The sequence below is a fragment of the Varanus komodoensis genome, unplaced genomic scaffold (genome assembly GCF_004798865.1).
Source record: "Varanus komodoensis strain SLA01 unplaced genomic scaffold, ASM479886v1 scaffold11, whole genome shotgun sequence".
In the NCBI taxonomy this organism is placed as follows: Eukaryota; Metazoa; Chordata; class Lepidosauria; order Squamata; family Varanidae; genus Varanus; species Varanus komodoensis.
Genome location: NW_025335317.1, coordinates 23,692,514 through 23,716,009, shown reverse-complemented (window position 1 = coordinate 23,716,009; position 23,496 = coordinate 23,692,514). Strand labels below are relative to the sequence as shown.

The following is a 23,496-nucleotide window of genomic DNA, read 5'->3' as shown; positions in this document are numbered from 1 at the left end:
GGGGGGAGGCTTATTAATCTTTTTGGAATGAATTATTTACTAAATTCTCTCCCCCTTTTATACATAATGTAAAAGTCTTCCCAACCAAGCAGACCATCAAGCATAAGGAAATCTGTTAGGCCAGCTATGGCGGTCCTTCAGGACCATACATTTTCCATCTTTGAGGCTAGTCTAGGACTGTAGAATTGCTGGAGAGGGAAAGAAGATGGGGTCAAACACCAAGCAACAGGCTACAGTCCATGGTTGGTGAGATGCATTGGGAAAAAGCAGCTGACAAGTTGTTGCATGCCCAATATACCACATGGAATGACTTAGAAGCATGCATAACTTTGATTCATAGAAGTTAAGAAGAGCTTTGCCAGGATCTTCAGTGCGATCAACATTGAAGCCAATGAAGAGTTGCTTTTTTACTGCCAATAAAAAAACTGGAGGAGCCTGGCATTAAGAATGTAACTGGTTGGATCATGAATATACCCATACTGATTTTACTCTTCTGCACTAACATTTCATTTCCATAGTGTACATTTTTCATGTTTAGTAAATCGCTTGACTATAATTACTTTCATACCATAGCAAAACAAAACCAAAAAACAACTGAATACATACCAGGCTTGGATATATCAACTCTACCCCCTGGCAAAATATAAAGACAATTAACAACCATATTGTAACTACCCCTCATGGCCCCCGAAGTAACCCCTCTAATGTCAGTGTTACACTCCAGTCCTAAACATGTTTTCCTTCCAGGATGTCATTCACTGAAATCAGTCTCACAGGAGTGATCTGCTCACATTCATGTAATGTGACTGCAATGTGGGATCCATTCAAACTGGCTAGATGTATCTTTTGATGTCAGTGGAGATATGGGTCAGGACTTGCATAGGACTACAGCTGGGTGAGGGCCATGAGGTTTCCTATGTTATTATTACAGTAACTGCATAAGGCAGGTAAGCCCGAGAGATAATGCATGCCAAAATTCACTGCAATTGCATCCTGTTACAAGCAGCAGAATAGGACTTGGTCAAGATTGCTGCTCCTGGTATGTGCTCATCCATTCCACTTCCATTTTAATGCTCTTGAAAAGCAATGTTTCATTAGTTTCTATGCTTGAGATGAGGTTGTTTTCCTGTGATCACCCTGCCTCAAATGTAGAATTTTATGAGGGATCTTCCATTTGGAACCCTACAGTGGTTTCCTACTGCTTCTTCTATCTTTTTCATCGTAAAAAATTAAAAGAAAACAAGAACATTGTCGCACCATGTTGTTTGATTGGAAGCCCTAGGAGCCATCTGTCTAGGCACACCCTTACTGCTGACTATATCTTCCTATATCTAGGAAGTGGTCCATGATCACCCAATGAGATTCATGGCTAACTGGAGATTGGAGCCCACCTTCCTAAGCTGGCATTCCATCCCCTATACCACAAATAATATTTGGAACCTGGAGACTTACAACTTGGGACATAATAAAGAAGTTCCTTTGGAGTTTTTGCCTTTATTGATTTATGAATTAGTATGCCACCCACTAATCCAGATGGATTCTCTAGGTGGCTTACAGTAAAATACTAAAAACAATAATAAAACCAATTAAAAAATAAAAATCACAAGTATACCAAGTAAGCAGAACAACAACTATAAAAAATAAATAATAATTTAAGACTGTTCTGGAAAGTATTCAGAGAAAAGAAATGAATTTGCCTGGCACTGAAATGAAAAAAAAGGTTGGTGCCAGGCAAATTTCTTTGGGGAGCCTGTTCCATAGTTGAGGGGCAGCCAGCAAGAGGGCCCTCCTTCTATTCACCATCTCCTTTATCTCCTTAATATTAAGACAGCTTATTTGACATTTTGAGCTGCTCCTCAAAAGAAGGGAGCTAAGAAGATCCACTGTACATGTTGAATCTACACTGTGGTCCATGGGCAAGAATGAAGCCAGGGATTCATGATTCAGTTTGACAGTATCCCGTGCTGGCAATCTGTCAGTGCTAAACATATTGCACTAGGGCAGAGATGGGGAACTTGTGGCTCTACAGATGTTTTGGCCTACCACTCCCACACCAGCCATAGCTGCCACAGCCAATGTGAAGTCTGGCTGGAGTTGTAGGCTGAAACATCTGGAAGACCAAAAGTCATAGGATGGTAGGGATACCTGCTTGCACAATGGAAAGCTAGCACTTGCTAAATACAACCCAAGAAACATAGCCAAATGGGACAAATTAGTAATGTTCTCTTCCATAAGCTCTGCTAACCTGTCTCCTTCTGGAAGCTGTAATTTCAACTTTCAGGATAGGCTAGCCATTGCTGGCTTCCCAGTATACTAGAGATCATTTTTGCTGGTACAGCAGCAGCATTTAATACTGTCCCTAGGATCTAGCACAAATATATTTAATTATACAGAATATTTTTTCTTGTTCACTATCAACACTGATCTCCTTCCACAATAATAATGTGGGTTATTTAATAAGAACTGCTCCTTTCAAGTCAACAAGTAGGTGTCCTAAACTGATTCCTTCAACTGAATTTCCAAAATTGCAGAAAGGCAAACAAAAGTTCCAAGGAAAGAGTGTAGGAACCAGCAAATCATACCATCAAGCAAGGTGCCAAAATGGATAACTTGCAAGTATTCTTTCTCCCGCATGAACCCTTTCAATGGGGTGGCCCAACCTTCACTTAGGACTTGAACCCACTGAAGATCCAACTGGAAAAAAGAGAGAACAGCATATGCCAGATTTACACATTAGTCACAACTGTCTGTTGAGTTGAGCCTGTAATTATACACATTGTTTGCAAATTTGTTTTTCTGAGTAGCAGAGAGCTTCCTCAATTCCTTGAACCAAAAAAACCACACAACTTTTTGAAGATTAAAAATGACTACATTTGCACGATTGAAAAAGCACAACTGATATGTACTTAATTATGAAAAAGCTATAATGAACTTCTAACTAAAGATAAAGGAAAGACAATCAAAACTGTATTAGCTACTAGCAAAGGTCCACCATACAATGGATGTGGTATGTTTGGAAAGAAAGCCCAAGATAGTGACTGAATAGTGAGTGCTCAGCATACGGAGGAACATCCTTTTTGGTTCACGGCCTGATCAGAGTGTTAGCACTTCTGAGCAATGCAGCACAGTCTCCAAGTACAATTACTTGCTTATCACAATAAAAATGAGCAGCAGTCACTCTTTTACACAGGAATTAAGAAAGGGTGCTTTCAGGGACCTCATGGTGGGGGTCAGGGAGAGACTTCATGCCCCATTATGTTCCAGCTTGTATCAACATAACCCCAGTGAACTGTGTTCTTTGGACATCTAAGCCCTATTCAGAAGTATCTTTCGCAGACTAGATGGCTGTGTGTGGGCAAAACAGGGTTGACATTCACAAGCCCAAGGACAGGCTAGACATGCACATGGTGGGCATGTCATGAGCCGAGCCGGCTGGAGTTGGGGGTCAGACTAGATGGCCTGGATGACCCCTTCTGACTCGCCCTGTTTCTGTGTTTCCAAGCCTGGCTCCTGAAGTCATGTGTGATGACGAACCCTGTTCCCTGGCATGTGCATGCACAGTGCGAATGCTTGCAGGGAGACAGCCTGTCCGTCTACAGCTGCTATAGTGGTGAAGAGTGCAGGACTGGGGCCCAGGAGGTCTGGCTGCAAGTCCCCACTCAGCCATGGTGCTCCCTGGGTGACTTTGGGCCAGCCACAAGCTCTCAGCCCAACCTGCTCCACAGGACAAGACTCAGAGGAGGAGGACAATGAATGGAAGCCACCTTGAGTTCCTTGAAAAGGAAATAAAGGCGGGCTATAAATACATTAGATTAATAAGGAAAGATGTGGAAAGGCTGGAAAGTTGCACGAAAGCTGCCCAGCCCTCTCTGTGTCTGATGCTCCTTGGACATGCACAGGCTGCCTCCCTGCAGGTGCCCTTCTGTACGCATGGACAGCAGGGCACGGGTCTAGATGCCGCATGCAACATCAGGGGCAGGGCCCGTCACCAAGGCCCTGCCCAGCTTTTGCATTTACCCGCACGAGGGATGCTTCTAAACAGTGCTAGAGTGGGGCGGAATCTTGTAACTGATGCTAAAATGCATAGGTACAACACTGTCACCATACTATGAGAGTAACTACAACTCTATGCTATGTCAGAATTGGTGAGCGCTGGCAAACAAACCATGGGTCTGTAGGAATCCTTCAGTTTATAATGGTGCAAAAACAAGCAGCAGCAGAAGCAGCTGAAGCAGGAGGAGGAGGAGGAGGTGGAGGAACACAGCAACCTGCCTCAGCTGCTGGGGCTAATGGAGCCTTCCCTGTTGATCCATGCTTCCGGAGCGCATGTAGGAAAGAGTTAAATTCCCACTACTTGCCTCAGGCAGTTCTGCTCGGACCCACCCACCCTGAAGCTGCTTTTTATATCTTTCAAACATGCACACCAATTGCATTCACACAGTCAATATACTATCCAGTGCATTAGCTATGAGGGCCTTTCCAAATCTAGTGCCATCAGATGTGTGGCTGGCTGGGAGGATCTGGAAAACACTGAGCTGTGGTCTGGCATTGCAATACTAACCCGAGCTAGTATTTCTACCGAAACAGAGGGACAGGTGTACATTAGCTTGAGATTCTGTTCCAAGGTAAGAAGAGCCTGCAAATATTGGCCAGCAGGTGGCTACATGTGTCATTGGAAACAACTCTGAATTTAAGAGAAAGGTATACAAGACTCTTTCAATGTTCATTAATCACCTGAAAATGTCCTGTTCCCAATCTCAAATGTGTGCATGAGTAATAGAATGCTGTTTCAAGAAATTCATTGCAAATTCATGAAAATTGTGATTGTGCTCAGAAAATGCACACTTTTTTTAAAAAAAGCAAAGCTTTATAAAATGCACATGTTTATGCTTTCATCAAAGAGGAAAGTACGTGCAGAAATGCACCATTTCCCCACATGAAATGTGCTTCTCAAAAAGTCTTATCAGAAGATATCAAAAGACTAGCCCAGTGGAACTCTTCTAAGAATGGTATAAAATATGAATATAATTGACAAATTCTGTAGTTTCCCTCAACACTAGCTGCTTTACCGTATTTAATGGCAGGACTAGCTCTTGGTCTCCTTCTTTCCCTGGCAGAACATGGATGGTGATGTGGGGAGGAGAACTTCTTTGGGAAGGGAGTACTGACATGCAAGCACCTGTTCAATGCATCGGTGGAATCTACCTTCCTAACAGGTGGCACACCAATTAAAGTATCATCCAAGCATCCAAAATCTCAGGGAGGGGTGCACGAGTGAAGGCATTCTTCACCATGAGACAGTGATGCTATAGTGGGCCTAGTACAACCTTTCCCCAGCCTGGCACTCCCCCGGTGCACTGAATGCAAGTCTCATCATTCCCATGCTGGATGAGAATGATGGGAGGTTTGTTTTAATTGTTTTTATTTGCAAATATAGCAGAAGTAAGAGAGAGGGAGGAAGAGGAAAAAAAGAAAAAAAGAACATAATATGAAAGCATATCCACTCATAATAATCATGTGTAGCACCATTATTTTTTTTAAGGAGAAAGAAAAGGATTCAATGTTTCTGTTTCAAATGTATTTATTAACATCAACGGTTTATATTTATAAATACATATCCAAATAAAGCTGGCAGATGGAAGAGATGCCGGAAATAGAAAGAGGGCAGGAAGGGACTGCAATCTGGGGGGCGGCAGGTTGAACAAGCGGAAACTAACACAACGAGGCCTCTGTGACTTAATTCCTACCTTGGTGATTTTTACAGAAGGCAGGGTATTGGCTTCAGCCCGTGCTTGTTCAATTTTATTTTCTGGTGCAAACAGTTCAAGAACATCCTTGATTGCAGTTGGAGGAACAATGTTCTAGTGGAGAAAAAGCAGTAACTTTAGTCGTCTGTAAAAAGATGCCCCCCTTTTTTTGTTCTGCTGCATATTCAAGCCAAACCAGGATTACCTGTTCTTGTAAGAGCTCTACAATGTTCTGAATGCATTCAGTCACTGAATAGATGTTGGTTTTCAGTACAAGTTCAGGTGCTTCTGGTTTCTCATATTCTGAGTCAATGCCAGTAAAACCTAGGTGGCAAGCAATTCAATTACTTGTGAGAATAAAATTCCAGTAAAATGGTAAATATAGCAAAGAGGCAGTGAGGACACTCATGTTTAGGAATTGCTTTTGCAACCTCTGTATCGCCTGCTGAAGATTTCTTACCAGGCACAAAGGTCAAAATCTATGGCGAAACAGTGACCTCCCAATACAACAGAAGTGCAGAACCTCTGGTCTGGAGCCAGACTGGCTCTCTGGGGGGCCCAAGCAGACCTCCATGAGCCCCAGAAGAATATGCCCCCTTTCCATGGCTCCACAGGCTACTACAGCCACTGATAATTTGGTTGTGCCATTCCCCGCTCCCTCTAAACAGTTGAATGATCACATTTCATATCTTAAGGCTTAGTTAACACATGTAAGAACTTTATTTATTATTTCATTTTTATACCACCCAATATCTGAGGCTTTCTGGGCAGTTAATATTAAATACCATAACATAAAAATTAAAACACATACACACACACAGCAACAGCAATTGAATCAGCATAGAGATCTAGCAGTGGTACAGAATAAAATACAACTTTAAAAATAAAGTTTAAAAGTTGAACTGTTAAAATGCTGGGAGAATAAAACAGTCTTCAGCTTGGCACTGAAAAGAAGACAAAGTAGGTGCCAGGCACTCGTCTTTGTGGAGCTCATTCCACAACCAGGGTGACACAACCAAAAAGGCCCTCCTTCTGGTTGCCACCCACCTTATTCCCTTTGGGGCTGCTGGTGAAGGACCCACAAAGATATCAGGGTCTGAGTATGGGAAAAGATGACCCTTCAGATAACCTGGCCCCAGCTGCTTTGAATGTTAGGACTGGCACTCTGAATTGGACCTGGACTTCAACTGGCAGCTAGTGCATCCGGAAATGGACTGGCACAGTATGTTCTCGTGAGACAGTCCCCATTAACAGTCTTGCTGCCCTGTTTTGGATCAGCTGACGTTTCTATATTTTCCATGGCAGTGCCATGTGCAGCATCTGTCTTCTACTCCACCCACCACTGGAATGTGTCCTCTAGAATGTGTCCATTTCTCAAATGGATTTGCTTGGCCTCCAAGAAGTTCTGCACCTCTGCAACAAGCCGTACCTTCTTCCAGCCAGTTGAGCTTAAGGCCATTGGAGTTCCCTCTCACTGCTGCACTGCAGCTATTCCTGCACCTTTAGCCACCATTAGCTTGGCTGTAGGCATCTCTCAGAGGTTTATCCAATGACATGCAGGTTTTTCCTGTTTGGAGTGGCTCAGGGTAGGCAAAGCCAGTTTGCTCCTCAAGGAACTTCTGATCGAAACTCTCAACATGATGAAACTACACAGGGGTGGGGAGAGTGTGTAGGAAATGTCTCTGTGGCTCTTAACAGCCAACACAGAATTATACCACACCTTTGATTTCTCCAGCTCGTGCTTTCTTGTACAGGCCTTTCACATCCCTGCTCTCACAGATGTTCAGAGGTGCATCCACAAAAATTTCAAAAAAGGGGAGCCCGGCTGTTTCATGAATCTTCCGTGCATTCGCCCGATCCTGCATAAAGGAAGGAGTCCTAATGTCATGATCCTAGTACTGTAATTTTTCTTCTGTTTTGCTGGAGTGCAAACACAGAGCAACACATCTCTTGTAAGCCCCAGCCAGCATGCCCAATGGTCAGGAACTCTGAAAGTTGTGGTCCAAATTGGTTGGAGGGCACGAGGCTGCCTCCCTCTGGTATACACCTTCTTGGTCAAGGCCCTGTCGCATTCCTATTTCAGCAAGAGCAGGTGTGGTGTGCTTACATGGCTATAACTTAGCTGCAACTGGTTGACTGCAAATGATGGTCTGCCCACCCTTTTTCTTTGCAGCTCTTAGTGTACTGCTGGCATTAAATACTTCCCAAGCAGCAGCACCGTCACTGAGTTCAGACCTGGCACTGGAGGGCAGTACAGGCAGGATGCTCCCCAGGGTGTAGTGAGTGAGAAGGGCTTTCCCCTGCCCAGATCTGCCTGTTGCTGTACCATCATCTCCCTACTTGTTCACTCACTCAGTGAAAACCCAAACCTCATTTGAGAAGCACAACACACCATAAGCAATCTGGGCTGGGATTGCAAGACATGACAACCAACCACTGACTGTTGTCCTGCAAACCAGGTCAATGTCTCATGATGAAGCCAGTGCAGAAGTTATGCTGAACCTATTGCCTATAGGATTTTGACTCTGCCAAGCATATCCAGCGGCAGCACTCTCTTTTAGCAGAACAGAGGGTAATATCCAATGTTAGAATTACATAAAGTAGACCTACTGAAATGAATGGGACTTAAGTTTATTAGGACTCAAGTTTCATTCACTGATGTGGGTCTACACAGAACTAACACCGGCTTATGCCCAGAGATATAGAACCAATGGTGCATGGGAACAGAGTGTTAGGAAGAAGAAAGACTAGCCATCAAGAAGGGCACTCCTTCTTCAAGGTTACCATAGCAGGAGAAAGAGGAAGAAGACTAAGATGAGTTACAGCTTCCTGGTGGGTCATGAACATCACCCGTTTCAGCATCTCCATTCTTCTGTTTGCTACCCTTCAGCCAGGGAAAGATGAACATTTGTATGGCCAGAAGATGCTTGTATGAATAGGTGCATTTTAAAAGCACCACTGATGAGGCACAGGAGCTTTGATCATATAGAGTTTTATTCCAAAACAGTTTTGAAATCCGAAAGACAAGAACAGCCACTTCCTCATGCAAAAATGGTGTCTTTCAATTCTCACTAAAAACCATTTTATAATAGATTTCAGTTGAAATATGAATATGACACTTGCTTCAATGCTAACACCACTTTACAGGCTAAACATTTCAAAACATTTTAAAAGGCTGCAATTTCTTTTCAATGGTGTTATATCTATTCAATGTAGAAATCATTTTAAAATCTTTTTAAAAAGGTACATTTGGTAATATTAGTTGAAAGGCCAAGGGAACAAACAGTGGTAGATGCAGCTTTTTGAAAATGATGGGAAATACACAATGTCTTGGTAGAATTTTCTTGATAGGTTTACCTTTGAGTAAGGAGAAATGAAACTAGTTATGCAAACCAAGCCAGCATCAGCAAACAGCTTGGCAACTTCAGCAATACGTCGGATGTTTTCTTCTCGGTCATCAGCAGAAAATCCAAGATTTCTGTTGAGCCCATGGCGAATGTTATCCCCATCAAGGGAGTAGCAAGGGATGCCGTGAGACACAAGATACTCTTCAAGTGCAAATCCAATGGTTGTCTTACCAGCACCAGAAAGACCTGTTAATCATCATCATATAATTAGTATATGAAACAAATCTGTAATATTCCATGTACCTGAAAATCTCCTCAAATCCTTAAATGTGCCATGAATTAAACTGTAAAACACAGGCAACCTCATCATGCTTAAAGGTGGATGGTGAATCTGCAGGCTCACACTGTGTTGTGTAATTTACACACAACTAGACCTACAATCTATTCCTTCTAGGGCTTGTCCTAGCAAACAATGTCCCTGAATTTCAGTCCATCTGCCTTTTAAACTTCTTCCTATAAAGACAAAGATACTTGAAATATGAAATAAATCAGATCTAGTTATGTCAGTTATTGTTATGGTTTTATGATCCACACAATGTAACCCACTGGGGCCCAAAATGTTCCATGCCATTTTGAGGATACTACAGGTCATCTTAGTCTGTTTTGAGTGCCAAGAAGATGCCAAACCCCTTCTTAACCCAAAAACTGAGAAGATGAAACCTGAAATCCAATATGGTGGAGGAAAGAATTAGTCTCATGTATAGAGGTTCAGTGATCTTGATTAGCTGAAGTCCGAAATCCATCACTGTCAGCTAATAGGGGAAAATATTCAATCAAACAATGCTTTTTCATAGGGGACATTTGCCTCACCAGAGACAATTAGGTGTACCGGGTAAAAAAATGATCCAAAGAATAAATCTAGTGTTCAAAGATATATGCATTTCTTAGTTTCTGTCAGTGTTTTGCCATCTTTGGTTCAAAGAATTGTTCTCTTTGTTTTCTGTGTTTAATTTTTGAAAATAAAAATCTTTTATATTTGACAATTCAGAAAAAATGTTGGTTACTCTAAATGCAAAAATGGAAAGTTAATGTGTGAAAGTCAGTGTGGTGCACTGGTCAGGAGTGCTGGACTGGGACTCAGGAGAGCTGGGTTCTGGTCCCTGCTCGGGATTCACTGGGTGACTTTGGCCCAACCTACCTCACAGGGTTGTGGGGATAACACTGAGAGAAGGAGAATTATGTAACCCTCCTCGAGTGCCTTGGAAGGAAAAAAGGTAGGATACAAATATAATAAATAAATGAATATATTAAAACAAACTTATCACTTTACATATTATGTGTTTACTGAACTTGGATGTTTGGTATTTTAAACACAAGCTGTCATGATTTTTAAAAACAAAAACAAAATAGAAGTCCTCTCCTAGGACCTTCTGTACCCCCTACATTTATTAGAATTCATATTTTAGGCCCTCAGATATGACATTTTTAGGTTTTTCTAAATGCAAGAGGAAGGTACATCTTTCTTGTAACTACATGTTCTAAACTATTAAATACAAGAAGGTACATGTGTATCTCCTATCATCTTGGAGAATGGTTATCCTTTGGCTGAGCTGCTGAGGAATGTTCACAATGCTCAAAAAAGGGCTCCACAGTCAAATGCTGACTAATAATAATGCTCCTGTGCTGCTTCTTTCAGTTTGTTTTGATGGCGAACAGGCAAAAGCCAAGAGCTCTTGGGAGAGTTTGCAGCCAAAACAAACAGAGAGAAACATGAAGGAAGTTTACTGAAGTCAAGAGGCAGTGGAGTGACTAATTACCCAGATATCTGGCTATAGATCAGGCCAAATTTAGCAGATTAGACCTGTATTCAAAATCCTGATGAGCCACAGAGTCACCATTACTTCTTAGGCAAAAGTGGGATGCTAGGTCTTTATTTATTTATTTAGAGTATTTGTATGCCGTCCCATCGCATAGCCTCAGGATGGCTTACATAAAATCAAATACAACATAATACAAATAAAATCCAGATCCACCCTGGCTGCAGATTAAAACCTATAAGCTGATGTTAAAAGTTATTAAAATATTGTTGAAATAAAAAGGTCTTCGCCTGGTGCCGAAAAACAAATAACGATGGCGCCAGGCGGACCTCTCTGGGGAGCGCATTCCATAGGCGGGGCGCCACAGCATAGAAAGCCCTCCTCCGGGTCCATTGCCTCCTAATGTCTTTCACGGAGGGTTCCCGGAGGAGGGCCTCTACTGCCGATCTCAGGGGGCAGGAGGGCAAATACGGAAGGCGTTCCTTTAGGTATCCAGGTCCCAAGCCGTCTGTAAACCATACATTGTTCTTAATGTACCAAGAACAAGCTGACTCAGCCTTAGATTTCTCTTTCCCTCTCTTCTCCTCTCCCTATCTTTCCCCCAGTTTACCATGATTTAGAATATACCAGTTTCCTAAGCTGAAAAATTGTGACTTGTCCAAAACTGGAGGCAGCCTTCGGTCTCTTCTCCTTGTGAACAAACAAGGCTGAGAGCGGAGAACACGAGTGGCTGTGGCTCAGTGCAGCTCATTCCCCTAACACGGAGCTGCACTTTAGTGCTATTGCTAAATCAGGGTGTTCATCTGTTGAACAGGAGCAACAGTGACCCATCCCAAATGCACACCACGGCTATGGTTTATCATTACCTGAACGAGCCCTGGGCGTATGAGCTCCCCCTGCTCTCCCCTTCTGCAGCAGAATTGGAAGGAGGCTGAAAAGCAACTGAAGGCTCTCAATGCACAACAGTCAAGCCTTCCCTCTGCTGAATCAAGCCCAGAGATGTGAAGAATGTGGGAAAACTTTTTTTTAATGACAGGAAAAAGTGCCCCTCAAGGAGGATTTTTGCTTGGGTGGCTTAGAATGTTGAGTCTCTTTTAGAATAATGGAATAAAATATTTAAGAAAAGGTGTTTATCACTCCCCAGTCTTTACTTCCCAATGATTACATTTGCATGTATTTCCTTGCCATGTATGTTCCACTTCAAAGAAATGTGCAAACGTGCAAATATTCCTGTTAGCTTTGGATTTTTTAAAAAGGAAAACCCTTAGAGGCTGGTTGAAAGGGATGTCGCAAAGGGATGCAAGGACCAGCAGGCCTTTTGCCTGTCCCTGCACAGGGCTCTGCACTTTCTGTCCTATGCAGCTGCTTCCATGGTGCCTCAGAGGCTAAAGTGGTGGGGGGAATCCATGATTGAGCCCCCTCTTCTGTGCTTGTGGTTCTGCTTACAGGCATGGAAGAGGAGAACTGCAGCATCGAATGATACCCCTGATGCTGTCTAGGGACCACTCAATTGCTCTCCAAATGACTTTAGATCTGTTAAGTCTTTTTCTCCATTTTTTTCTGGTGGGAAAGAATGAGTTTCTTCCAGTTTTTATAATATTTTTGCAAATTTTACAGCTCTGACCAAGCCAGTTTCAAGCCATACCCAAGACTAAATACAGTTTTTCCAGTTTAATCAAAACCCTAAACTGCAGTTAGTTCAAAATGAAAGCAAAAGTGTTTAATTCTCCAGCCATGCCAGAGCTGTTGTCCACTTAAGAGCAAACCAGAGTTTATTGATATTTTTGAATAAACCTATTCATACTATAAACCTTTCCAAGTATTTTGCATAATATAAGTACAAGCACCCCATTTTTAACTATGTTAGAATTTCTATCTCTTGGGTTAACTCAACAGTTAATAATATTCATTTCTTTTTCTTTTTATGTGACTAATAATCATTATCCAGTTGTACTCCTTTGGATTATTAGCTTATGTATTTGTGGTTTTTAATCCTTCTGGTGCAAATTTAAATAGAAATGCAGAATTTTCTCCATGTGCCATCTTGCTGAACTGTTCAGGAACAGGATACCTGTTAGCCATACTGTACAGCCACGAAATCCACCTCTTGTGCCCACAATCTGTCCTCTTTTACTTCTGCTAACATGATGAGCTTGGTAGACCACATTTGTAGACCTCTGGAGATTCTAAGAGGAAAAAACACACAAGAAGAACATAAAGCCATTGTTTTATGACTGATAATACAACCTCCACCTCCAACTGAGGTATACTAGAACGCAAAAACAAATGCATTAATGTTTTGTGAAATAGGCTAATATGCTACCACAGGCTTACAAGGCCCTCTCCTGTCTTTGGCTTCAGAAGTGGTTGTCTAAGTAAATCTCTACTTTCAACCAGAGTAAGGAAGGACTCCCTGGAGACGAGCCTAATGCTGGGAACAATAGATGGCAAAAGAAGACGGGGACGGCAGAGAATGAGGTGGCTAGATGGAGTCACTGAAGCAGTTGGTGTGAGCTTGGATGGACTCCGGGGGATGGTGGAGGACAGGAAGGCCTGGAGGAATGTTGTCTGTGGGGTCGCAATGGGTCGGACACGACTTTGCGACTAACAACAGCAGCAGCAGCATTCCACCTGTCCTGACTTGGCAGCAAGCCTTATCACTGGCAATGTGATTGCATTTGCTACCACAGCTGAGCCGTCTCTGTCCTCTGCCACATGAGGCAGCCACCTCTCTCTGCCTAAGGGTAGAGTCATCCCTCCCTGTATACCTGTGTGGCCCAAGCATCCTCTCAGCCGTGTTCCTCAGCAGAGCTCCACTTTCAGGTTTTACTATGGAAAGGTTGGAAGACAGTTACAGAAGAAAGCATTTCCCTGCAAAATTCCTTGCTCTGTCTACAAATACTGCAGGTTGAAGCATGGAAGTTGGACTAGGACACTTCCCATTCCTAGGGAGAGTCCCCCTTGCCATTTCGAGTTAGCACGTCTACCCATAAGTGGAGAGTGAATGTTCCAGCCAGCCCAGTCAAGGGGCTCAAGCTGCCTCATAAGCCGATCTGCAGGCTTGAAAGAACTGTAGCTTGCTCTTCCATAGCTGTCTGCATGGCTAATCTGCAATTTCTTCAGAGAGGAAAAAGCCAAGCAGGCAAAAGGAAAACTGTGACCCGGGGTCCTCAAACTTTTTCAACAGGTGCCAGTTGAAAGGTGCTGGTGCTGCTGGGCGCGGGCCGGAAAGGTGGTGCTGGCAGTGTGCGCTGGCCAGAGAGGGGGCGAGGGTGGAGTGCATGTGGGCACGCTGAGGTGCGGATGGGGCTCGCGGGCGCAGTGAGGCGAGGCGAGACGAGGAGAGGCAGGGGAGGGCAGGCGCGGCGAGATGAGGCGAGACAGGTGCCCGCTTGGAGATGGTTTTCTCTGAGCGAGTCCAAAACGATCTCCGCGCGAGCAAGGCGGTGGCAGGTGGGCATGGGGAGAGGCAGGCGGCAGCAGGCACGGTGATAAATGGGCATGGCGGGCCAGATCCGGCCTGCGGGCCATAGTTTGAAGACCCATGGATTAACCTCTTCAACATTAAAAACTGTTAATATATCATTTTTGTTCCCTTTTTGGCTCAATGGTTTATCCTCCTCAACATTAAAAACTGTTAATATACCATTTTTGTTCCCTTTTTGGCTCATTGATTTCCTCAGAATGTGACAATAAGTGCATATGGGAATTGTTTGCAATAAACAACAGATGGTCTTATCAGCTGCTCTAAATAAGTCAAAATTGTCTAACAATTAGAATATACACACACTCATTCTGGTTTATTAAAAAACTGGCTTTTAAAAGGTGTCTCACACAAAACCACATACACGCTTGACTATGGGTTTTGATGTTTGATTTTCAATATTTATATCACAGGAATATGCTATGTAACAACACCAAGAACAGAGTAAGGGATTATTTGAAATTCCAAAGGTGAAAAAGAGAAACATGATAGCTGAAACTCTTGCTCTGGCCACCAAGGACTACAATTTTAATATGAGAAGGAAGGGTGGGGAGAAAAAGACAGAAATCTTGCCTCCACCTTCACCAACAAGCTTCAGAAAATCATTCGACATTAAGCCACCACTCTGTTAAGCACTCCTGTGCCCCACGAAACAACACAACTACCATTCTGACATGGCCACCCAGTTCCCCCCCACCTTCCTGGAAATGGGGGTAGTGAATCAGGGGCAGCTTTTTGTCTCATATATATTATATCAGTCTGAGTAGGGGCGGAGCAGATGGAAGACTAAACCTCTCCACCAGTCTGATTAAGTACTAGTGCCATGCAGGCAAATTAAACACATGCCTGTATTCTAGACTGTAATTTATTAAACACTAATTATGCAGTGATATGGCTGGTTAGGGAATCCTGGAAGGAGTAGATCATTTTTCTGTCTAAACATGCATGGGATTATATCTTCACTTACACAGGAGTAGGCCCTGCTAAATAGAGAGGTACTTCCTTCAGAGTAGGACAGCACAGGATTGCAGCATAAATGCTCAAAGTGCTTCATGCAGATTAGTTCAGTGATTAGTTGTCCGAAAAGGCACATCAATAGTTTATTCCTATTGGGCATTATCATGGACCAAAGTTGGTCAAGGTCACATCACATGCTGTGAGATAAGGTTTGACAATGGACATTCTTGCTTATCCTCTTTGGATTGTCACTGATCTAGCCCCCAAAATTTTATAAAATTCAGAATAACATATATTCTATTTCCCAAGAAGCTTGTGTTTAAAGATTCTGCAGATTCTCAAAACACGTTTAACCCTGAACACTGCTGGAATTATTTAGCTCACAGGAAATTCCAGCATGAGCCTAGCTCCCTTTTGAGTTATTCTTCGTTCACGTTTTGCTGAATCATTCTTAAAGAGGCAAAACTCCCTGGTGGCTGAATATTCTGCAAAGTAAAACCCACATTTCTTCTGATTCCTGCAAAGAAATCTCTTGACATTTAAATATGTAAAGGTCTGAACTTCTTGCTATCAGGCATTCAGATGTTAAAACAGTAACAAGAAATATATGTATGTATTACACATGGCTTGACTGTTGCCCAGGAAATACTATCTTGCAATGCAGTATAGATTGGGGCTTATTCTCAGATTAGCAGCTATAGGACTGAAGCATTAATCTACAATGATTCAAAATCTTTAAAATTGCATAGAAAACCAAACCTAATAATTAACAATTAGTGTCCAACTCAGAATGTCATCATTGATGTAGTTGTATCAATAGTAAATTATATTGAGAAATCTAACTTAAGAGTCCTATAACAGAGTCTATGTTTAACTTATGAACACAAATTTATTATGCTTATGCTACAAATGTCAAACTGAAGCTATCTGTTCTGCTCAAATAAATGTTTCTTGAAATTTGGCAGCCAGGCCAATGAGATGCTTTTTCCAATATATCCAAAAGCTTTCCAATCATGGGGAAAATATTAAAATTATGGACCTTATCAAGGTCATCTAAATGCCTGGTAGTGAAACTTGGGCATGCACAATGTACTGCAGTCCTGATTCTTCAGACAAAAAGAGAAGAGAAGCAGTTGGCTATGTCATGACTGCACTCTGGATCTAAGTGCCCTTCATCGGAGTCACCAATATGGAAAGCGCTAAGGAGCATTCAAATGACCAGCCACCTCCCCCACTCCCTGGACTTTGAACAGGAACATTGCTATAGGGGGAGATATGGCATGGCTCTGGTGACAGAAACTTCAGAAAATCATCAGATCCTAATAGTAAAAGTCTTCCAGGTAACACACGGCACCACATCATCTAGTTCATACTTTGGAAGCAACTCCTGTTCTGCTAACTGGGAGTCGCTGATAGATTTTTTTGCATGTAGGCCACAAAAAGAGTCACCATCACAGACAGGAAAAAAGGCTGAAAGGGCCAATCAATCAATTGATTGCGTGTACAATCTACAGCAAGAGCTTTTTTTACCTTTGTTTTCATATTTTAGTAGCCTCTATAAATGAAAACGACGGACACTGCTCCCAGCATGGGTATAAGAAAGCCAAAGCAAAGCAGGAACAAATTGTCCACCAACCGCTTGACTGACTCAGCCAAGTTAAACACCCCTCAGCTGCTTATCATGATGTCTAAAAGCCAGAATGAGAGCTTGCTGAGTGCAAGGGTCCAGGCAGCTGGGTAACAGATCTTGCACCAGGATCCAGGAAGAAGGCAAGGTCGTCAAAGGCAAAATCCAATTACTATCCAAGTCACAAGTCCAAATATCGGAGTCAATCAGGCCAAAGACAAACCAGGAGTCCATTGTAGCACAGTCCAGGAAACAAGGGGTTAGTGAAACCCAAGCCAGAAGAAGGGACATGAGGAAGTACAAGGAAAGATAATCATAACTGCAAATGTTAAAAACTGGGCAGAACAGCAAACACCCTAGAAGACAAAGTGAAGATCCAGGGCGATCTTGATAAACTTGAACACTGGGCTGAAACCAACAGTATGAAATTCAATAAAGACAAGTGCCACGTCCTCCACCTAGGAAAAAGAAACCAAAGGCATCGATACAAGATGGGGAATATGTGGCTCAACAGAATTGAACATGAAAAAAATCTTGGAGTAATGGTGGACAATAGACTAAACATGAGCCAACAATGCAGTGCAGCCACCAAAAGGGCAAATGCCTTAACAGAAGTATTACTTTCAAATCACGAGAAGTAGTCGTTTCTCTATACTCCTCACTAGTAAGACCTCACTTGGAATACTGTGCCCAGTTCTGGGCACCAAAATTTAAGAAAGATGCAGGTAGATTAGAAAGGGACCAGCAAAGGGCGACAAAAATGATCCATGGTTTGGAAACACTGCTCTGTGAGGAGAGACTGAGGGAACTGGGCATGTTCAGCCTTGAGAAGAGAAGACTGGGAAGGGACATGATATCCCTCTATAAGTACCGCAAAGGCTCTCACAAAGAGGAAGGTCAAGATTTCTTCTTGCTAATGCCAGAATGTAGGACACGGAATTATCAATTCAAGTTGTGGCAACCCAGATTCAGGCTGGACATCAGGAAAAGCTTCCTCATGGTCAGAGCAATACAGCAGTGGAACCAGCTGCCTAGAGAAGTGGTGGGCTCTCCCATACTAGAGACATTCAAAAAGGACCTGGGCAGCCATCTGAGTGGGATGGTGTAACTTGGTGTCCTGGAACAGCAGGGGGTTGGACTTGATGGTCTTCATGGCCCCTTCCAACTCTTCTATGATTCTATGACCTCATGAAGGGGCAGGTATCTTGAAGCACGAGAAGCAACAGGAACAAGAAGCAAACATAGCAAGAGTTTCAGTACACTGGACACCAGTATTGCTGAGGCAACTTCCATGGGGAAGATCCAGTTCTTCCCCAAGGGCTTCCTCGTGGTGCTCATGAGTGCCCTGGCAGCTTCAGCAGAGTGTGGGACAGATCCTGCAGGTACCAGGGCTGCTATTCTCACACTTGGCCAGCAGGAGGAGCACTGAAGCTGCCCAGATCCGGACACTTCTGTAAACCAACAACTAGCCCTGGATTATTCGGTTTAGCATGAGTGGGCAGGCGCCTGTCAGTCCGCTCTCGTTTCCGTTTGCTCACAGCTACCCAGGATGGGTTTAAATTTAGCTAGCCGTGATATGCTATGCTGCAATCCATAAATGGAAGACCCTGTGATGAGCAGTTTCCTGTGAACTATTGCAGGTAATAGTTGCCCATATCCAGGCAATTGCCTGTATCCGGCATAGGCATCAAGTGTAACCACAGATACTTGTGAGGGTTTATTGCTTTGAGAGATCTGTAGGGCCTCAGTGCAGATATGCACCCACGTGCAGTGAGTTCCCCACTTTGCAGTGAGATAACTTTGCTGAAGGTAACGGGGTTAGATGGAACAGTTTCCCCTGCCCTTGTTTCTGAGGAAGGAGGGGCACATTTCTGCATAGTGACAGCCCCCAAAGCAGAGGAAGAGAGGGACAGTCCTGGCTGGGAGCGAAATCCTCATACAAGGAAGCCCTGTGCCCAAAAGGACATTTATTAGCCTTTTCTTGCTTGTTTATTGATAACCTGCATCTAATTTTCATCCCTGAATATATTCAATAACTTGTACATATATCATCATAGACACAGGCAGTTTCAATTCTCACAAAGTATTCTCAAATCTAAAGTGAAGTGCCTTGCCTAGACCAGGCCCCTAGCTTAAAACACATGCAAGCAGTAAGCCATTTTCCCCCTAGAGAAAGGGACTGCACTCTTGCACCTAAAGGCCTGGGAGAAAGTGCACTGTGCACCAGCATGCGGACTGGTGTGCAAAGGATGCTGCAAAGGATGCCTAGGCCCAGACCACCTTCTTTTCACGTGCAAAGATCCCTTTGATTTCCCTTGACAGCTCAGGAAATGGGGGGGAGCAGTTGCATACCTCTTGTGGGCGATGTCCAGCATTGGAGTATCACTGCCCACTGGACACAGCAGCTGGCACCCCTCTGGACATCACCCAGCTGAGGCTCAAATTCCTTCAGTTGTGCAACAGTGAAGGTTTGCTGTTGTGCAACTGTGGTTAAAAAATAGAAGTACTATTTTGTGAATTTTTTGAAAGAAGGTTCTGACAGCCACAGGCAGCTCATCCGCAGTGTCACTCGGGCACTTTGCAGACTGTCAAATAGGGGATATGAAAGCTAGCCAAAGCTGGCTCTTGCCACCTCTGGAAATTTAAAGCGGGGAGAAGCCACAGGAAGCCCAAACAGCTCACAATCACAGTGGATGGGGCAGTGTCTGTTGCCCCAACGTGCTGCTTTGGGACTCTGGGGGCAGCTGGCTTGAGCTGGAAAGAGCAGCAAGGGATTTTGCTGCTCTTGCCAAAGGAGCTCAGTAGCCAATTCCCCACACACTTACCGGGGTTATAATGGATGATACGATAACCCTTCTTGCATCTGACAATCCGTGCAACAACCTATGTATTGCTCGGGTGGCTTGTTGCCTCCAGTCACTCTGGGGAAATCAATCTGGGCTCATACGTCCCAAGACCTATCCTGGGGAGCAACCATGATGGGTTGCTGTGATGTGCAATCCCAGTCTGTATCTCCTATAGCAGCAAGAATGTCCTACAGGAATACAGAACATGTATTCTCAAGAAATTATCTAAGAGTGTTGTAACATTGTACACAGAGAGCTAGTTTCTGCTCTTTCTCACATTCTGGCATGACCAAGAAATGGAACCTGGCTCTGAGCAGTGGGTCACTGAGCTGAAGCCAAAGCACAGTCGGATCAGAAGGATCGGGGCTTGCGGAGAGGTGGCCCAGCTCCTGTGCCCTGCAGCCTGCTCAGAGAGAGCTGTCCGATTCCAAGGGAGAGGTGGAAGGGCACCGTTGTGCAGGTGACACTGCAGCGGAGGGGACCTTTTGAAGACCGAGCTGGAGAAGTAGCCCACCGTGGAAAAGGAGGGGAGACCTTTCAGAGCTGGGGGGCATGAGGAGGTAGGGGTGGGAGTTCCTTGACCCTGAAAAGATAGGACAAGCAGAGTGAGCAGACCAATTGCAGAATTCAGCATTCCTCATGCGTTCAGATCCGGCTCGTCACGGGGCAGATGTGTTGCTCACATCCCAAAGAGCACATTTACTCCTGTTTTGTAACCTGGTGAGCTCTAATAGAGCTCAGCGCCTCTAAGGTTTCATCTAGGACAGCTGGAGAGCAAAAAGAGGTGGTGGAGGGGGGGGGAGCGGTCTGCTCTTGACAGACAGTCCAGCACTCTAATGGGCCACGCACGATCGTGCAGCCTGTATCTCTGAAGTTTCCCAGGAAGTGATGGAAAGACATCTGTACAGGAAGGCATGCTGCCTCAGAACAGGGCACGGGACAAGCTGCTCCTCGAGGAACACGTATGTACTTCCCTCACTCACTGCATCGTTCCTCCACCGCTCCCGTGCCAAAAGGCCTCCTTGTAGTCTAAAGCTGAGCAGCCTGACGTGGTGGCACGGAACATGCAACATAAATGCTCATTGATTCCACGGCCTCAGCGAGGGTTACTCATCAGTGCCAGAGCAGCTGATGTGTCAAGATCTCATTTTTCATTCAGCATTCTTTGAGCAAACTGAGGGAAACCACTTTTGCCCACTGGTACAATCTTAGCACTTTATTCTTGTTAATTTTGGCACTTCTACACCAGACATTCCCCTCTACCAGGCATGTAACACAGAAGGTTTTTAAGGAGACCTACAGAGGCATCCTAGTTACCCCAAACAAGCACTCATTCAGCTTAGAGACAGAGTGAAATGCCAAGATCTCTGTTGAACTGAGAGATATTTTCCTTCTCAGTTATTAGCTGAACAATATTCTAGCCTTAAAGAAAGGGATTTTTCAGTGTATCATTACTATGAAATCAGCAAAGTACACTCAGTTTAATACATCCCTTCATGTCTGGAACTAGAAACATTGCTACTGATACAGTGGCTTCAATAAGGTTTACTTAAAACAATTTTTTTATATGCACATTTATAACTTACTGAATTTATGCTCACCAGTTTTTCACAACTAATGGACCGTTTATCAAATATGTCACCCAGCAAAGGGCAAAGAGTGACAGAGTTGCAGAGGCTGTGTCAAGAGAGAGATTTAATATTGGATTCCTTGAAATGAAAGAGAATTATGACACGGGGGAAGTGGATGTTTCAAAAAAATGCAACATGGTGTGTCGTACTTCATGTAGATGAAAACCATATCCAAACTGCTTGTACATTTCAACAGTTAGCTTGGGGTTGTGAGTCAGTGCTTTCATGAACACAGTTATATGCAGTTTTGCAACTAATCCAGTAATAAAATGTATCCTTGAGTGGAGAAGTGACAAAAGCAAGGCAGTACATTCTTTGAACTGTAACATTCCACAATGACATTGCAAGAACTTACAATGGCTTAATCATTATTTCTGTAGCCCAGTTTTCCAGAGATGACAAGCAATCGCATCTAAATCAGATCCTGAAGCCTGCGTGACGGGCTGCCAAACAAAGGGCTTTTAAAAATATAATATAATCATATATTCTGCTAACCTTTCCTCACTTTTTTCACATAAACAGATTCTTTTGAGGCAGTTGTATAAGCTGATGTGATTCTGTGAAAAAACTGAAGGTCAATTTCTCTGAGCCCTTGAAGCTAATGTACCTAAGATGAACCGATTCCAGTGAGGCCTTGCTTGCCTGAGGGATCAGTAAAAGCATTAGATTTTGCAATAATAGAGAAACAACACAGAGTAACAAGAACAGCACATTCAAATAAATTCCCACAGATGAGTTTCCTCCTTTTAAAACATTACAGATTTTTAAAAAATCTAACTTCAACATTGAAGCCGCTGGGTTTCACTGTGACTGCTTTAGAGATTTGCTCCAAGGCCACCCCAGTTCATTGGACTACAGAATACAAATCAACCCTGCCTATTCTGTATTTTTTCCCTTATTCAAATCTATACAGATAGTCCATCTCTTAACCTGGTGGTCTCAGATTAATGTTAGGTTTGCCCCAGTTTGCTCACTAAACATTCCAAGTGAACTTGACCATCTGGTTATCAGGAGCTATCTGGCTTATCTCTGGTCCATTGGTCTTGGCATCTAAGCTGAGAATCTCCCCTGCTCTTTATCCGCCTCAGAATTTGATTCAGCAACCTTGGAAGATTCTCTTACTGGAGCAGTATGCCCAATCCCTACGGCCTCAGGCATTTTGTGCTCCCCTTTCCTTATACGGCTTGGCCATGTGGAGATCAGTGGCTTTGAAACAGCAATTTTTGTTATGTTCCAACTTGGGAAACCCTCTAGTCTTTAAACTACAGTTTGTTAACAAGCCAGGCTCATAAACCTTGATTTGATCCTGTTTAAACAAAGCAATATTTCCACTAAACAGGAGGGGAAGGTTAGGATTAGGGAGGGGAAGATGCACATGTGATTCAGAAAGCACAGTTGGGAAAAGGTTAAATAAAGTCCTGAGTGCCAAGGAAAAGGTTTTATTTTTGCCCTAGGTGTTTGGGGAATGAAGAGGCTGGTGGGTGCCCATTTGTTATACCCTGGTTTCTCTTCAGATAGTGTAAATATTTCACTTTGTACAAAATTGGGTAAAATGAAAACATCTAGTTAGCTTGAAAATGGCAACAAAAGCATCCAATCGCTTCCTGGCAGTGATGCCAAATGAGAGGGCATGAGTCTGGAGCACCTTTTTCCTCACTGCAGGGAAGATGCCCCCACTCTTCATTACAGTGACACATATCTTTACTAAAACAGATTTACTATTTCTCTTAAAAAAGTTTTTTTTTGGGGGGAGGGAATAATTTTGCATGATACTACCCTTCCTAGGTTATGATAATGACAGTTTTTAGAACTGAAGAGCCATCTAATCATATTCCTCAGAAAGTGGAATGCTGATCCAAATCAGAATACATATAAAAAAATCAAGATACATCTAATGCAGGATACATCTAATCTATGAGTGGCCAGCCTGAGCTGGGGGTGCCCCAAGTGGCACAGGGGACCACGTGCAGATGGTTGTAGCGCTTCTGGGTGAGCAGGAGGCCCTTCGGATTGACGCTGGCATAGCCAGAATCTGTCTGC

General features: G+C 43.5%; 1 protein-coding gene across 2 annotated transcripts in view; it reads right to left on the bottom strand.

The window, feature by feature from the left end:
* The window catches only part of PAPSS2 (3'-phosphoadenosine 5'-phosphosulfate synthase 2), a 57,445-nt gene that overhangs the window by 19,234 nt on the left and 14,715 nt on the right, over positions 1-23,496 (bottom strand). Inside the window, exons 2-8 of one of the 2 annotated variants that reach the window (XM_044420592.1) lie at positions 12,983-13,097; positions 9,105-9,340; positions 7,468-7,606; positions 5,953-6,071; positions 5,748-5,861; positions 2,583-2,694; positions 607-633 (exon numbers count right to left, since the gene is read on the bottom strand). In XM_044420592.1, coding sequence (XP_044276527.1) covers positions 607-633; positions 2,583-2,694; positions 5,748-5,861; positions 5,953-6,071; positions 7,468-7,606; positions 9,105-9,340; positions 12,983-13,097 — 862 coding nt within the window. The remainder of the gene's footprint in view (positions 1-606; positions 634-2,582; positions 2,695-5,747; positions 5,862-5,952; positions 6,072-7,467; positions 7,607-9,104; positions 9,341-12,982; positions 13,098-23,496) is intronic. The other variant, XM_044420593.1, reaches the window with a different exon arrangement.